A 17,854-nucleotide genomic window follows, 5' to 3' on the forward strand; every position below is an offset into this window, starting at 1 on the left:
TAGGACTGTGTTGAAGTCTCCTCCAATGATAACAGTTGAATTTGCTGTTAAATCAGATAGTTGAGAGAAAAATGAATGAAAAAAGGCCGGATCATCATTATTAGGGGCGTACAAATTCCCAATCGTATATTCTTTATTAATATAGTTGCCTGGATAATAATGTATCTGCCTTCTGAGTCAACTATTATGTCATTTAAAGTAAAAAGTAGCCTCTTATGAATAAGTATAGAGACTCCTCTTTGTCTACTGTTATAAGAGGCAGAATAAACCTGATTGAAATTTATGCCAGTAAGTAATTTTTCTTCAGATTTTTGTAGGTGGGTTTCTTGTAGGAGACAAATGTCTGCTTTTAATTTTGAAAAATGGTCTAAGATTTTTTTCTTTTTGCCTGTGAGCGAGTGCCACACACATTCCAGGAGACCAGAGTTAGTTTATGCATATAGACAGTTTAAGTTCAGCCTTGGATGTATATGTGAGCAGCTTACTAATATTGGCATGTTATGAAATAAACTCAGTCTGCTGATAACGTTGGATGGGTGTATAGCAGGGTTTAAATCTATGATGGGTGTGGATAACAAGACTGTAAAACATGTCAAACGTGAGCACAAAAAACAAAGAACACTGGTGCCTCGACATATATAACACACAAAAGATTTACATAGGGAGTTTGTGTGGGGGAGAGGGAGGTGTGAGTTTAGGTGGTTAGGGGAAGCAGAGGGAGGGGAGGTAGACAAAAGGTGAACAGAAGGGGGTCAAACATAAAACAGTGAGCCATATTATAAGTAGCCATAGTGACGTTAAAAATATATATATACACAATATATACATTATTTTATAATGTAACAAAGCTCTTTTTTTTCACCAGTACTAATCAGAACAGCCAGGGAGTGGTATTGGGGTCCCGGTACAGTTGGCCGTCAATATAAAGTTTATTAACAACCAACGTCGACCATTTACCCTTCTGCCTGTTCTGCCTCAGTATGGGAAACACTACCTTTCGCCGCTCGTTGAGCTCTCTCGGGAACTGATCTAAGAAAGAGGTCCCTTTAAGCTCCCGTCCTTTACTTTTCACTAATTCCTTCTGTTTAAAATGTTCGAATTTAGCGATAATAGGACGGGGCTTATTGCCTCTACGGGCTCCGAACCGGTGGACTCGGTGAAAGGAAATATTATTTACCGTTTCCTGGGGGATTTTTACTGCCGTTGTCATGAACTTCTTAATTTCTGTCTCCGGATTATCTGTGTTGCTTTTGGAAATACCTGAAAATATTAAATTGTCCTGCATACTACGGGATTGGACATGCAGTACAGTCTCTTTAAGCGCTTTATTTTCCTTTTTAATCGTCTCCAACTCGGTTGTAACAGCTGAGAAGGAGGCACGCAGTTCGGCGTTATCACGTTGGAGCGCACTTACCTGTTGGTAGGCGTTCTCCAAACTTACCTTCAGGCAGGGGCGGCTGGTCAGTAGAGGGCGCTAGGGTGCTGCCCCCTCTGTCTCACATCGTTTTTAAAATTACATTTACATGTATATCCTATGTTTTTAACAAGCAAAATGGATAATAGAGCCTGTAGAGAGTTACTAAAATGTATCATTTGTAATAAAAATTCAGATTAGAAATGTCCGGGGCGCACTCATCTTTCCCCATTGACTCTCGTTATAACTTTGACATGCGCAGTTCGTTCCTCTTCAATACAAGAGATAGGAGACCGGAGGGCGCAGACTGACCGCGCCCTGCTGAGCGATCAGAGTGATCAGAAGGAGACAGCCTCCCTCTGATCGCTCTGATCTCCCTCTGACCCCAGATTTTAACCATAGAATCATTGAGAAATTTGCATGTCTCAAAGACAGAAGAGCAAAACTTGCATACAAAAAAATAACACAGATGTAGAGGTGCTGGCTTTAATCTCTAAAATGTGAGGATTTACTTTTTTGTCATTTAATAATGTAAATAGAAATGTTAGTTGACACAAGTGGCACTTTAGACTGAAAGCCTGTTGATTTTCATATGTTCTGAAATCTGAGGAATTACTGTTTTTCTTTATTTTCATTGTAAATATTTAATGTTAGTTGGCAAAAGTTTTATTTGTCACATGCACAGTTATACATAGTATAATGCCTAATGGTTTCAGTATTTTTTTTTTTCAGGCAAAGTGACAAATTTTTACCTCCGCCAGGAGGTTATGTAATCATCGGAGTCTGTCTGTCTGTCTGTCTGCTGTTAACAGCATAACTCAAAAAGTTATGGACGGATTTTCACCAAATTTTTTACAGAATGCCCAGAAGAGCAAACGTAACAATCGATTAGATTTTGGAGGTGATCCGGATCACCGTCTGGATCCAGGATTTTTTTGAAGGACACTGTACAATTGAAAGATGGCCGCCATCTAATCGATTGTTACTTTTGCTCTTCCGGGCATTCTGTAAAAATTTGGTGAAAATCCTTCCATAACTTTTTGAGTTATGCTGTTAACAGAAAGACAGACAGACAGACAGATGGCCTGGCGGAGGTCTGCGCTCTCCGAGTGCTTTTCTAGTTATTGCTTTGATCTTAAATGTGCAGATTTGCTGTTTTCTCATTGTCATGTAAGGTTGTTAATGTAAAAGTTAGCTCACAGAAGCACTGTCTGCTTTAACCCTTTTTTTTAACAAAATGTCCAATGTTTGTTGGTTTCACAGGTATGGATTTGTTTTTGTTTGAGTATGTAAATATAAATATGGTGTTGCAAAGATTTTGCTGGACAGAAGAAGCACTTGGCACTCTTTGAAGCTGGAAAAATGAATTGTTTCTTTTTTACTTTTGAAGTAAAAAATTGATTTGCATATTTATACATTCTTAATTTGTTTAACTATAGAAAAGGAAATTTTAAGGGTTTGTGTGTACCAATTACAGCTTATCTGGAGCAAATTATATCAAACACTGGGGAGATAAATTCAATTTCACTAGCTGGTAACATTTACATGCATTTAATTGCCTATTTGACTCAGCACTACTAACTTACTAACTTAAATTCAGGGAGCTCTGTAGTAGTTCATGGTTGATTAATTTTAAAATAACAAAAAATGATGAATTTTACAGTATCAGTGCAGTGGGATTTAACATGTTAAATCTAATTGTACAATGTCATGTTACAAGCAAAATAACCTATACCTAAGTATACCTAAGTTATACCTAAGTATAACATTACACTTTTTGAAGGTAGTCACCTTTAACAACTAACATTTCAAAAAGAACAAAACATATATAATACTACCATTGGAATGACTACTAATACTTGTATCCCAATTTAAAGTACTGAGAAGCAAAAAAACATTTTGACATTACCCATGCCATTTTGAGTAAGAATATCTCAGTAACTACAAATATAACCCTGCTGCTTTTTTGTACAGTGATAGAAGACAGATGGAGCTGTCTTGTAGAAAAATTTGGGGTCTCTGGTACCTGTCCCACACTGAGATTTTTGCCACCAAAAATAGCCAATTAAAAATCTCGTCCAACTTTGGGAGCTTATATTTTCCAAACTGAGGTACCTAGAAAGCTCCAGTTTGCTAAGTTATCACACAAAATTGTGTAGAATGGAACCCAGGGGTGTTAGAACACTTCTGTGCAGTATTTCTAGTACTTTTAAGGTCCCAAACCCCACTCGTGAGTTGGTTTTTCCTAATTTTTAGCATTTTTAGCAAGCCCCGTGGCCTGCAGAGTGTAGGGCAGTGGTCGGCAATTGGCGGCCCGCGGGCCAAAACTGGCAAGTCAGGAATAATACCTGGTCCGCCAGATGATTTTGAAAATTTGATTTATTTTTTCAATGTTTGAGATTATCAAAAATAAAGAATCGATCGCACCCATATACAGTGTTTCCACCCGCTGGCTCCAGGAGCTAGTGCTAGTTCACAACTTAGTTGGTTCATTCTAAAAACCAGTTTGCGTTTCCACTGGCACAGAGCCAAGCCAGTCCGTCACCGCAACACGAAATTCACGTGGTTGGCTGCTGCCGGACATTTCCGCGTTCGCTTCTGGTTGGACACGGTTGTACCAGCCAGATTTCACTGAGCAACAGTGTGTGCAAAACATGTGTGTTTCTCGGGAGTCATTTTTAATACATCTGCGATCAGAATTGAGACGTGTGTCCTAAGCAGCGGCGATCAGCTGTAGAAGGATGTTTGTGGGGCACTAGCTACATGCAGAGGCCTTGTTTACCAACTCACAGCTCTCTGGTATGTCTAGAGGCTGAGAATTAACCACTTAAAATGCAAACAACCCTGGTGAGGGTTTTTATAGCCCAAAATTTCTGGAAAATTCAGACCCCACAAGTCAGAAACTATTTGAGCTACAGGCCTACATATTTGCGTAGAAAGTACTTTACGTAACTATCTTGTGGACATGCAAATAATAGGACTAATTTAGAAAATGGCTGTGGCAACCACCATCTGCGTGAAACCACCAACAGAAGACCCGTTATACAAAATAACACTGATCAAAAAAATTAAAGGGACACTTTGAAAAACACATCATATTTTCATGTAGGGGGAAAACAAAACGGGATATTACATTGATATGGACTGGTTAATGTGTTAGGAATGAAAGTGCAACATTGTTTGATGGAAAGAAATTTATTCAACCCCCAGGAGGGCTAAATTGAAGAAATATCAAAAATCTAAGTGAAAAACTGATTGTGGCAGACTGGTCCATTTTGTGAATTCCTTATGGCAGCAACTCAAAACGTACTCAGTAGTTTGTATGGCCTCCATATGCTTGTATGCAGCCTGACAATATCGGACAAGCTACCGAATGAGACGATGGATGGTGTCCTGGGGTATCTCCTCCCAAGATCTAACCAGGGCATCACTGAGCTCCTGGACAGTCTGGAGGAGCAACCTGGTGGTGTGGACAGAACAAAACATAATGTGCCAAAGGCGTTCTATTGGATTTAAGTCAGGTGAGTATGGGTCCAGTCAATGCCAGTCAATTCCTTCATCCTCCAGGAAGTGCCTGCATCCTCTTGCCACATGAGCCAGGCATGTCGTGTACCACAAGGAACCCAGGACCATTGCACCAGTGTAAGGTCTGACAATGGATCCAAGAATTTCATCCTGATACCTAATGGCACTCAGAGTGCCGTTTCTAGCCTGTGGAGTCTGTGCGTCCCTCCATGGATATGCCTCCTCAGACCATCACTGACTCACCACCAAACCGGTCATGCTAAACCATGTTACAGGCAGCATAACATTCTCCATGGGCTTCTCCAGACCTTTCCATGTCTGTCACGTGTGCTCACGATGAGCCTGCTCTTATGTGTAAAAAGCAAAGGGCACCATTGGCAGACCTGCCAGTTCCTGTGTTCTATGGCAAATGCTAATCAAGCTCCACGGTGCCAGACAGTGAGCACAGGACCCACTAGAGGACATCGGACCCTCAGAATTTCTCATGAAGTCTGTTTCTGATTGTTTGGTCAGAGACATTCACACCAGTGGCCTGCTAGAGGCCATTTTGTAGGGCTCTGGCAGTGCTCATCCTGGTCCACCATGCAACAAGGAGCAGATAGCTGTCCTGTTGATGGGTTGAGGACCTTCTGCAGCTCTGTCCAGCTCTCCTCGAGTAACTGCCTATCTCCTGGAACCTCCTCCATCCTCTTGAGAGTGTGCTGGGCAACACAGCAAACCTTCTGGTAATGGCACGTATTGATGTGCCATTGTGGAGGAGTTGGACTGCCTCTTCAACCTCTGTAGGGTCCAGGTATCGCCTCATGCTACCAGAAGTGACACTTAGCCTAGCCAAATGCAAAACTAGTGAAAAACAGTCCAGAAAACACAAGAAGGGAATAAAATGTCAGTGGCCTTCATGTGTAAAACCAATCCTGTTTTGAGGGGTGTCTCATTGTTACCCCTCTAGTTGAACTGTTGTTAATTTCATGAACACCAAAGCAGCTGAAGATGACTAAAACACCCTCTTTACTTACTTGACCAGATCAGTATCCCACATGTTTGACTGATTTGATGCAATACTTAGATTAAAAGTGTTCCTTTAATTTTTTTGAGCAGTGTATTAAAAGAGCACACAGATCAAACAGTCTTAATGGCCTTCATATTAGTGGAATGTCTAATAGTTTTGATGTATTGTTTGGCTTCATTATCAAAAATGGAAAAAGGTGGTTTCTGATTACTGTGTGTGGATATGCCATTTGGCTAAATATATTATAAGATTAATAATGTAAAATTGTTTTCTTTTGGTAGATGAAGTCTGTGAAGCCAAACAATATATGTTCAAAGCATATGGAAAAGACTGAATCAATACAAGTAGAAATCAGTATGCAAATATCTTCCCATAATTTAGTGGTGAAGGGCAAGACCAAAATAAATGAAATTCATGTTCAGGGTGTCCTTCGCAGAAAGAGCAAGTTATATCTATGTCTTTTTTGAATCGTTGTAAAAGGACTTTGGATGGGTAAAATCTGTGAATTATTTTAAAGGATACTTCTTTTACTTTATTATTATTTAACATATATCTAGCTGACAAGTTCCACGTCTTTCTCCAGTTAAGGTTATTGATAAAAGTGTTCTAATAAGATACCACTTATGGGACTGATACGACATCTTTCTGAAATAACGAGCGTATACAACGATTACTTGCTGAGGAGAAACAAATCTGCCCAATGTCAAGTTTGGTTGGGTCCATGGGTAATGTTGTTGGAGTCCTGCTGTACTTTTAAATAACATGACTACTCCTTTGGGGATTGCATTTATAACAATATTAAGTTAGTTAAGAGGGATTATGATACTATATTTTAGAGTAAATTCTTGATATGTCATGAGTGACCGATCTGGGTTGAACAGCTGATGAACGAAGAGTATGTTGTGAGTATACCAGAAAGGGTAAAAAAAGGATTTGTTTCTGTATATGATGTCTTTATTGTTCCATATATAGTATCTATGTGGGGAGAAATTATGTTTGTAGATTAATGACCAGGAGAGAAGCATCTGTTTATGGAAGCTGGATAGTTTTGAAGGGATTTTTTTTCAACATTGTAATTACAAAATAAAAGGAAATTTAGGCCTCAGGCATTTTAACCTTTAACCCGAAAAAAAACCCTACACGATCCGTACTGCGCAAGTGCACATTTACTTCATCTTAAAACTTTAAACTATCGTTCAATTTCAGTAACCAGTTGGCAATGTAACAGGCTAGCTAGCAGGAGGCATTAGGGCTAATGCCGAGCATTCGCCAGAGCTCTTGCCCAGCGTGGTGAGACATTTGGGCCACCGTCCCTGGCCAGAGTGCGCCGCCACATGGTCAAAATCATGGTTCTCTGACTTTTCAAAGTGTCAAGGGGGGATGCTCTGGAGATCTGTGGCCACCCATGATGCACCCTCCGTGGGCCAGGGACACTGAAATCATGATTTTGACCAGGTGGTGGCGCTCTCCAATGCCTAGGGAGGGTGCACAAAAGGCAGCCACACACCTCCAAAGCATGTTACGTAGTGTCTGTGTGTTATCTACCTATGCATCAATACATGCAGAATGTTATGGGTCAAAGTTGTAATCTTCTCAGGATATGACACTGGATTGATTGCAAAAATAAAAGGGATTTAATAATGTACAAAACATGAAAAGAAATAAACAATGGATGCTGAAATCCGAGGAGCTGGTGCCATGGCGCCGAGGAAAGAAACCAAGCAGCAGGGAAGGAGTTGCTTTTTAGGGCCAGCCCACAGCCTTATGCAGGTCTACACTATCAACTATCAAAGAGACATCTCGTGGCTGCACTGGGACACATCCTCAGTGATGTATCCTGGGGTCAATGGGTGTTTCGGGTCTCGCAACATCATACACCCTCGCCCAGGCGACCCAGCCGGGGTTGATCAAGTCCCGACTTGCGTCGCAGTAGCAAACCATGGATCAGCCCTCTAAACCAAAGCCACCTTGTGGCCTTCTCTGCAGCTTCGTTTGCGGATCGGATTGCTCTCTTCTTGGCCTCAGCTGCTTTCCCAGGTCGACTTGCAACTGCCAGTCAGCAGCTATGTGAAGGAGGCCTGTGGTCAGTTGGCGCGCCTGGGGGGGTTCTCTCCAGGTTTAATGAAACGCACTGCCTTCTTTGGAGCATGATGGTGTTTGCATGCGCTGATGGCTGAGAGTAAGCTCTCAGCAATTGCCTTAAGCACCTGGTCATGGCGCCAACGGTAGCGACCATCCGCCAGAGCCTTTGGGCAGCAACTGAGAAGATGTTCTAACGAGCCTCTTCCAGAGCAAAGAAGGCAGGAAGCTGTCTCGCTCCTTCCCCAGGCGTGAAGATTTGCTGGACTTGGCAGGGCATCGTAGACAGCCTGCACCAAGAAGTGGACCCGATGGACATCTGCCTGCAAGATATTTTACACAATCACACAAGTCCAAAAATCAATTTTTTCTGTAAACACAAATAGCACAGAACTAACTGATTGATTGATTTCAGCACATTTGGCTGCAAAGTGGCTGCAGTAGCCTGAGTGCCTCTCCACCTGCCAACATATCCTGTAGAAAAAACAGAACAGAACAGAACAGAATAGAAGAATGGCCTCTAAGGGCTATTTTCTTCAGTGAGATTTTCAGTATCTGTAATGACTCAAATATTAGATTATACAATTAGCATACCTCGTGGAATTATTTATATTGCTGAGCTGTCTGTCGCAAATCGCTAGGGGCTGAGGCAAAGAATTGCTGAGCTGTCGCAAAGATGGCTAGTAGCGGAAGTGATGTACTTTCCGCACATGCGCAGTACAAATCAGGTTTCCGGGACGGATCGGGTAGTGACAGTGACACATCTGACCGAGAACAGAAGTAGTACCCGGATGTGTTCTCGCTTCACCCACATTATCGAGACTGCATCACACCAGACTTGTGCGGACTTGGAGCAGTCAAATAACCCGTAATGCATTTCGTGCCGACCAGCAGGAAAGGCCGAAGAGAAAACTTAACAACAATAGTTTTTTTGGGAATACTACTGTTAATATGATACAAAATGTAGTTTTCAGATTATTTCAGGCAAAAAAAAATAGTTGTATAAACATCAAATATGTGGTCAATTTATCAAGATAAAGCCTGATTGAAAATTTACTCCAACGGTAACAGAGATGTGAGTATCTAGGTTAGACAGCTATGGCCGGACGGTCAGCCTCACTGCAGCCGCCGAGAGTAGCCTTATGTCGGCCAAACTTTTTGAAATCTGCTACTGGCTCTGACAGTTCTATCACAGTTAAACAGGGATATAAGTACTTTTATGTTTATCTAATGGTCACACTTTGGCCTCATGCTGTATTGGGGTACCACAAAAGAAAAAAAAACTCAGAGTCCCACACAGAGGGTGGCTCCAACGCACGCCACACTAACTAGTACAAAAACAAAAGTTCACAGTCACACTGGCAGGCAGGCCAGGCAGACTTGGGTCTTCCGGGGGGACAGCAAGTCGGGCAGGCGGGACCACTTCAGGACTGGGGAGGCGTTGAACTCCTCCAGGACCGTGGCAGATTCTGCTCTCTGTTCAGATTCAGATTCAGAAAACATTTATATGGTCCACTGATAAGACTGTTTCTTTTCATGACAAAGCAGAGAACCTTAATTTATTTTAAAACATCTAGTAGATGCAAGGTTTTCACTGAACACTCTGAAAAATACAACTCCTGCACTTTTTATTCGATTATTAGAATCTGCCTGTAAAATATTTACTATTGCAGAATGTAAACTCCCTCCAGGTTTTTTCAGTCTTTATATTCCCAGAAAAAACCCTGAGGCCAGGACTGCAGAGTTCTCAGCGCTTTTACTGAAGCTCCATCTGACTCCATCTTCTGATTCTGTTTTCCTCTTAAGCTTGATTATGCTGCATGCAGATGTATACTGGACAGCTGTAGACATATTGTAAGCCGTATCTCCGTTTCTGTGCAGGCACACTGCTGTAGTGTGGTTTCTGTGAGGACTCTCTGTGCAGACACATACTTTGAACCACATATGGACATCCAGGGAGGACTCTCACAGATTTCCCACAAAAATTATACTAGAAAAAGTAGTATAACAGTAGCTATGCGTCAATGATTTTTGAATCAATCCACTTAAGTGAAAAACCAATGATCAGATGATTTTCAAAGTGTCCCTTTAATTTTTTTGAGCAGTGTGTATATATATATATATATATATATATATATATATATATATAAAATATATATTTATATAATGTTATATATATATACACACACTGCTCAAAAAAATTAAAGGGACACTTTTAAAATACATCATATTTCAATACGGGGAAAAACAAAGTGGATATTAAAATTGATATGGACTGGATAATGTGTAAGAAATGAAAAGTGCCACATTGTTTGATGGGAATGAAAATTATCAACCCCCCCAGGAGGGCTAAGTTCAAGACACCCCAAAATCAAAGTGAAAAACTGATGTGGCAGGCTAGTCCAACTTGCTGAAATTCCTTGGCAACAACTCAAAATGGTATTCAGTAGTTTGCACGGCCTCCATGTGCTTGTAGGCATGACCGGACGATGCCGGGACAAGCTCTGAATGAGACGACAGATGGTGTCCTGGGGTATCTCCTCCCAGAACTGGATCAGGGCATCGCTGAGCTCCTGGACAGTCTGACGAGCAACCTGATGGTGTCGGATGGAACAAAACGTAATGTTCCAAAGGTGTTCTATTGGATTCAGGTGAGGTAAGCATGGGGGCCAGCTAATGGTATCAGTTCCTTCATCCTCCAGGAACTGCATGAGTTCTCTTACCACATAAGACTGGGCATTGTCGTGCACCAGAAAGAATCCAGGACCACTACACCAATGTAGGGTCTGACAATGGGTCAAAGGATTTCATCCTGATACCTAAAGGCAGTCAGAATGCCATTATCCAGCCTGTAGAGGTCTGTGCGTCCCTCCATGGATATGCCTCCCCACACCATCACTGACCCACCACCAAACGGGTCATGCTGAACAATGTTACAGGCTGCATAACATTCTCCACGGCTTCTCCAGACCCTTTCATGCCTGTCACATGCGCTCAGGGTGAACCTGCTCTCATCTGTGAAAAGCACAGGGCAAGAGAACTCACTGTGACACTACTTGTATCAGTAAGAGAACTCATGCAGTTCCTGGAGGATGAAGGAATTGATACCATTAGCTGGCTCCCCACGCTCACCTGACCTGAATCCATTATGTTTTGTTCCATCCGACACCATCAGGTTGCTCCTCAGACTGTCCAGGAGCTCAGTGATGCCCTGGTCCATTTCTGGGAGGAAATACCCCAGGACACCATCTGTCGTCTCATTCAGAGCTTGTCCCGGCATCGTCAGTCATGCATACAAGCACATGGAGGCCATACAAACTACTGAATACCATTTTGAGTTGCTGCCAAGGAATTTCAGCAAGATGGACTAGTCTGCCACATCAGTTTTACACTTTGATTTTGGGGTGTTTTGAATTTAGCCCTCTTGGGGGTTGATAATTTTCATTTCCATCAAACAATGTGGCATCTTTCCATGCCTAACACATCATCCAAGTCCATATCAATGTAAATATCCAGTTTGTTTTTCCCCACATTGAAATATGATGTGTTTTCCAAGTGTTCCTTTAATTTTTTTAAGCAGTATATATATGAAACAGGTGCACAATGCATTTCACTGCACATTATACTGTGTATAATTGTGTTTGTGATAAATAAAGGTCTTGAATCTTGAATCAACACTGTGTGCAGGTGTGCCTGGTTGTGCCTGTGGTCACCAAAGCTGCAAAAAAAAAATAAAAATACAGTGGTCAAGCCAAATTGTGTTTGCTCTCTGTTTCAAGAGAATAGAGATGTGTGTGGCTGCTTTCACTGTAACTGCTCAAAGGAGCTACTTGCATAGATTCTATGAGGATATGGGGTGCTTGTTTGACTTGCTGCTTTAACAATGTAGTGTATCTGTACGTATTCATAGATGTAATCCCTGTGCATATGTATCTCTCCTAATTACTGCTATATTGTGTGTAAGTTCATTTACATATGTCAGAGTCACATATCTTGTATGCTAATAAAGGTAAAGAATTGAAAAGCAAAAAAGAATACCTCTGAAAAGCTCCGGACTGTGGGCAGAGACTCTGATGTGTGTAGTCAGGGTAGTTATCATCTAATCACTGTCGAGATTTTGATCATGTTTGCTGCTCATTGGAATTCCAGCCCACATATCTGAACTCATAAATGCTTCAGTTAAATATTTCAGTGAATGCCCATTTCTGTCATTCCCAGTCCAGCTCAATTTATGATCATCCTCATTCCATTATTGACTAAAGACTAATGGTACAAGAACAGTCAGGCTTCAGGTGCGACCACTCCACTGAGACTGCACTCCTATCAGTCACAGAATCTCTGCGGCTGGTGAGAGCTGCTGGTCAGTCCTCTGTCCTACTGCTACTGGACTTGTCTGCTGCCTTTGACACCGTGAACCATCAAATCCTCCTCTCCACACTCTCTGAGCTCGGCATCTCAGGTTCTGTCCTGTTGTGGTTCAAGTCCTACCTCACAGGCAGGGGAGGTGTCAAGGTCACACGACCTATCAACTGGGGTCCCTCAGGGGTCAGTGCTTGGTCCCTTACTCTTCTCTCTGTACACCACCTCACTTGGTGCAGTGATCCACTCCTATGGCTTCTCCTACCACTGTTATGCTGACGACACTCAGCTTTTCCTCTCTTTTCCACCTGACGACACAACAGTTTCAGCTCAGATATCAGCATGTCTGGCTGATATCTCCACATGGATGAAGGAACGGCACCTTCAGCTGAATCTGTCTAAGACTGAACTCATGGTCTTTCCAGCTTGTCCATCTGTTCAGCCTCAGATCAGTGTCCAACTTCACTCGAGCCTACTTATGCCCACAAACTCAGCCAGAAACCTGGGTGTCATGATTGATGACCAGCTGACCTTTAAGGTTCACGTGGCCTCAGTTTCTCGATCTTGTCGTTATGCCCTTTACAACATCAGGAAGATCAGATCCTTCCTGACCCAAGAGGCCACGCAACTTCTGGTTCAGGCTCTTGTGATGTCACGCATTGATTACTGCAACTCTTTTCTGGCAGGTCTCCCTGCATGTACAGTCAAACCTCTACAGATGATCCAGAATGCAGCAGCATGTCTGGTCTTCAACCACCCCAAAAGAGCTCATGTCACTCCCCTGTTCATCTCCCTTCACTGGCTTCCAGTTGGAGCCAGAATCAAATTCAAAACTCTCCTCCTGTCTTACAAAACATTTACAAGAACAGCCCCAGCCTACCTGGATTCCCTGATCCAGGTCTACTCCCCTTCACGCCCACTTCACTCTGCATGTGAGAGACGCCTGGTGCTTCCAGCCCAGCGCCAGACTCTTTTCTACTGTTGTTCCCAAATGGTGGAACAAACTACCAAACTCTGTGCATTCTGCTGAGTCCCTTTCTACTTTTAAAAGCCAATTGAAGACTCAGTTGTTTGAGTCAACCTTGGCACTTAATCTGACTCCACCTTAGGGGTAGAATAAGTCAGGTGGTCCAAAACCCAGCACTTATTTAGCACTGACAAAGTTAAAAAAAAAGGGGGGGGGAGGTTGACAATTCTTCTGCAACTTGATGGCAACACCTTTGACCAATCGCACTTGAAGCACTTTTTGCACTTACTACAGATTTTTCCTTATGTCTGAATTCTTGCTTGTTTTGTAAGTCGCTTTGGACAAAAGCGTCTGCTAAATGAAATTGTAGAATTGTAGAAGAACAACAGCAGAGACACTATCTGCAAGAGATGAGACGTTTCCTCCGTTCCTCTACCTTCTGGATTTTAGTCGTTGATAACTGGTCCCTGATCATTGCCTCAAGCACTAAATATATCAACCTATACTTACGACTCCATTCTGAAGAAATCACATTCTCAAGCATCTGGCCTATGACACCACAATACTTTCAGTACCATCGCTACCACAGCAAAAAAAAAACAAAAAAAAAACACTGTCACATTTTCAGAGTTTTGATCTCGACTTGTTACTAAGTATTGTATACAAGTATTGACTCTCATGACCTCAACTGTTTTTAGAACACAAAATGTGTCCAGCTGTTCTCTCAGATGAAAGTAGGGAATTTATCTGAACAAAAGCTGAAACTTCCACATTTAGACAGCTGTTTCCTGGTGGTTATTGTGAAGTGCTCTTCTACACTTACAAAATTTAGTGATTTGATCCTTTAATAAAATGCACTGGACATACACTGTGTTTTCATTGTCATTTTAAAATGTCACTACAGTTTTGCTTAAGAGTTGGACAGCAACATTCATGAAACCATGTGTCTCTGTCCTCTGGCTCCTGTGTGCAGCTGAATAAGAACAAGCCAGTGATGGTCCACGACGTCCTTCAAACCCTGCGGCTTCATGTTTCAGTGCCACAGTGCGACGTCTTTGGCTACTTGAGCATCGACCATGAGCTGGTGGTCCTCATCACCCCAGTGGACCAGCAGCCGACTCCGCTGCAGGTAAAACAAATACACACTCTCGCATGCAAATAGAAAAATAATTCAGTGTTTTGACCATTTTTTTTTTGCACACTCATGGCTGTTGCTTTTTACTGTAGTGCTTTGCTGTGAACATCATGTTCGTAGTCATTAGTGAACAGATCAGTGCTGCGTCCCTTGAAACAGTATCTATCTTGGTAGCAATGTCACACTGACAATAATACTGTATAATTATAACTTCATAAAAGAGTTGATGTGTGTTTCTTTAACCCGTTAAAGTTCAGTGTACTGCCGGCGGTACACTTACTAATTTGCATAGGAATTTAAAGACTGTCCGAAGGTTGCAAATGCGATTATACAAACACTATACGCTGATGTAAAGCTTAGATTCTCATGAATCCGCTGGTATAAACCGCTTTCAGATGTGATTACCACAGCGGGTAATATAAACACATTTGTCCGACAAACAACGAATATCCATCCATCCGTTCTCTATACATGGCTTCAACATACACAGCGCGACTCACATTTCCGGGTTCATTTTTCCACACAGATGAAAATATTCCACAAAAAACGGCCATAATCCAACCTTGGACATCCAGACGAAACAAGCCAGTAAAATATTTTGTCCAAAACATGTCTTGAAGTCGGTATATACTCCACGAATAGGTCGTTTTCAAGGAAATGCACCTCGCGATGCGCGTCCAATATTCTCTGTATTTCTCGTCATATTTTTTATTTACAAATAGAATATTAGCGATTTTTTGGACTGAAAATGGCTGGAATTGACTGCAGCTTAAAGGGTTAAGAAAACCTCAGCACTAAATGTGGACTGACCTGCTTCTGAAAATAGTCTCCAACAAAAGCACTATTTCCTTCTCTTTGAGTAGAATGTGTGGAAAACTACACTGACAGGCTGTTTTAGGTATTTAGTACTTTTTTACAGATTAAACTGTATATTAGAGGGGTGCTTTTGAAGACTGCGATCTTCTGTAGTGCCACAGGCTCTGTAGGGAAGTCATAAGGTTAGTAAGTAGTCCAAACACTCTCTCATATTTCAATTATTTTAATGCAAAAACTGTTTAGATAGAGCATTGTACGTATATCCAGCTTTGTCTTTTTTTATATTCCATCCAATTTCAAATTAATTACTTGTGCATTGCTAAGAATAAAGCAGGAATTCAACATTAAAACTGGATTTTTTTCATCAGTGGAAACATATCTATACTTACTTTCCTGTATATTGTAATTCAAGTGATCTCAGAGAAAACAAGACTCCTGCACCTTCTCTTGGCTCTGTTTTCAGGCTTTAGAAGATCTAGCTGTAAATGGGAGATTTTGGCCATTCACAGTGTTTTTTTTAACCAGAGGAGGTGAGAAACTTTGTTGACCATTTCATGTCTTCCATTTCTATGTGGACAAACTGCTAAGCGTATTACAGATGCGCTTCTGTTCATACTACAATAGGACCGTGTCAGTGTGTGACCCTTATATTGAACAGAAAAACACACATACATGAAATCATGGTCAATATAATTTGGCTTTTTTGACCAGAATTTGGGGAAAAAAACTCTTTAATATCAAAGAGAAAACAGATTTTTACAAAATCATGTCAGTTGATTTAAAATAAATACGATAAAATGAATGATTGGTCAAAGAAGGAGGGGACGAAGGTGTGTTCGTAGGAAGAGAGAGAAGAGGAACACCAAGAGTCTAGGACTGAGAGTAGGGACTTTGAAAGTTGGAACTATGACAGGAAAAGGTAGAGAGCTGGTTGACATGATGCAGAGGAGGAAGGTGGACATACTGTGTGTCCAGGAGACCAGGTGGAAAGGTAGTAAAGCTAGAAGTTTAGGAGCAGGGTTCAAGTTGTTCTATCATGGTGTAGATAGGAAGAGAAATGGAGTAGGAGTTATCTTGAAGAAGGAGTTTGTTAGGAATGTCCTAGAGGTAAAAAGAGTGTCAGATCGAGTGATGAGCCTGAAGCTAGAAATCGAAGGTGTGATTTTCAATGTTGTTAGTGGGTATGCTCCACAGGTAGGATGTGAGCTGGATGAGAAGCAGAAATTCTGGTTGGACCTTGATGAAGTGATGCAGAGTATCCCTAGAAGTGAGAGAGTTGTCATTGGTGCAGACTTCAATGGACATGTTGGTGCAGGAAACAGAGATGATGAGGAGGTCATGGGCAGGTTTGGTATCCAGGAGAGGAACGCAGAAGGACAGATGGTGGTTGACTTTGCAAAAAGGATGGAAATGGCTGTAGTGAATACTTTCTTCCAAAAGAGGCAGGAACATAGGGTGACCTATAACAGTGGAGATAGGAGCACATAGGTAGACTACATCTTGTGTAGATGGTGTAATCTGAAGGAGATCGGGGACTGCAAAGTAGTGGTCGATGAGAGTGTAGCCAGACAGCATAGGATGGTGGTGTGTAGGATGACCCTGGTGGTGAAGAAGATGAAGAGGGCAAAGGCAGAGCAGTGGACCAAATGGTGGAAGCTGAAAAAGGAAGAGTATTGTATGACTTTCAGGAAAGAGTTGAGGCAGGTTTTGGAGGGTCAGGAGGTGCTTCCAGATGACTGGACAACTACAGCAAATGTGATCAGGCAGACAAGCCGGAGAGTACTTGGTGTGTCATCTGGAAGGAAAGGAGATAAGGAGACTTGGTGGTGGAATGAGGAGGTGCAGGAGTGGATCCAGAGAAAGAGGTTAGCTAAGAAGAAGTGGGACACTGAAAAGACTGAAGAGAGTAGACAGGAGTACAGGGAGATGCAGCGTAAGGTGAAAGTAGAGGTGGCCAAGGCCAAACAAGGGGCTTACGATGACTTGTATGCTAGGTTGGACAGTAAGGAGGGAGAGACTGACCTGTATAGGTTGGCAAGGCAGAGAGACAGAGATGGGAAGGACGTGCAGCAGGTTAGGGTGATAAAGGATAAGGATGGAAGTGTGTTGACAGGTGCCAATAGTGTGATGGGAAGATGGAAAGAGTACTTTGAAGAGTTGATGAATGAGGAAAATGAGAGAGAACGAAGAGTAGAAGAGGTGAGTGTTGTGGACCAGGAAGTAGCAAAGATTAGTAAGGATGAAGTGAGGAGGGCATTGAAGAGGATGAAGAGTGGAAAGGCACTTGGTCCTGATGATATACCTGTGGAGGTATGGAAGTGTTAGCCCTGCGACAGACTGGCGACCTGTCCTGGATGTCCCCTGCCTTCGCCCGAGTCAGCTGGGATAGGCTCCAGCACCCCCCGCGACCCTAATGAGGATAAAGCGGTATATAGAGAATGGATGGATGGATGGTATGGAAGTGTCTCGGAGAAGTAGCAGTAGAGTTTCTTACTGGGTTGTTCAACAGGATCTTAGATAGTGAGAAGATGCCTGAGGAATGGAGGAGAA

At 42.1% G+C, this 17,854-nt stretch overlaps 1 protein-coding gene across 1 annotated transcript in view; it reads left to right on the forward strand.

The window, feature by feature from the left end:
• The window catches only part of reck (reversion-inducing-cysteine-rich protein with kazal motifs), a 181,231-nt gene that overhangs the window by 147,477 nt on the left and 15,900 nt on the right, over nucleotides 1-17,854 (forward strand). The window contains exon 20 of the mRNA XM_051940817.1: nucleotides 14,327-14,482. Within this exon, the coding sequence (XP_051796777.1) occupies nucleotides 14,327-14,482 (156 nt within the window). The remainder of the gene's footprint in view (nucleotides 1-14,326; nucleotides 14,483-17,854) is intronic.

Source organism: Acanthochromis polyacanthus, chromosome 20 (genome assembly GCF_021347895.1).
Source record: "Acanthochromis polyacanthus isolate Apoly-LR-REF ecotype Palm Island chromosome 20, KAUST_Apoly_ChrSc, whole genome shotgun sequence".
In the NCBI taxonomy this organism is placed as follows: Eukaryota; Metazoa; Chordata; class Actinopteri; family Pomacentridae; genus Acanthochromis; species Acanthochromis polyacanthus.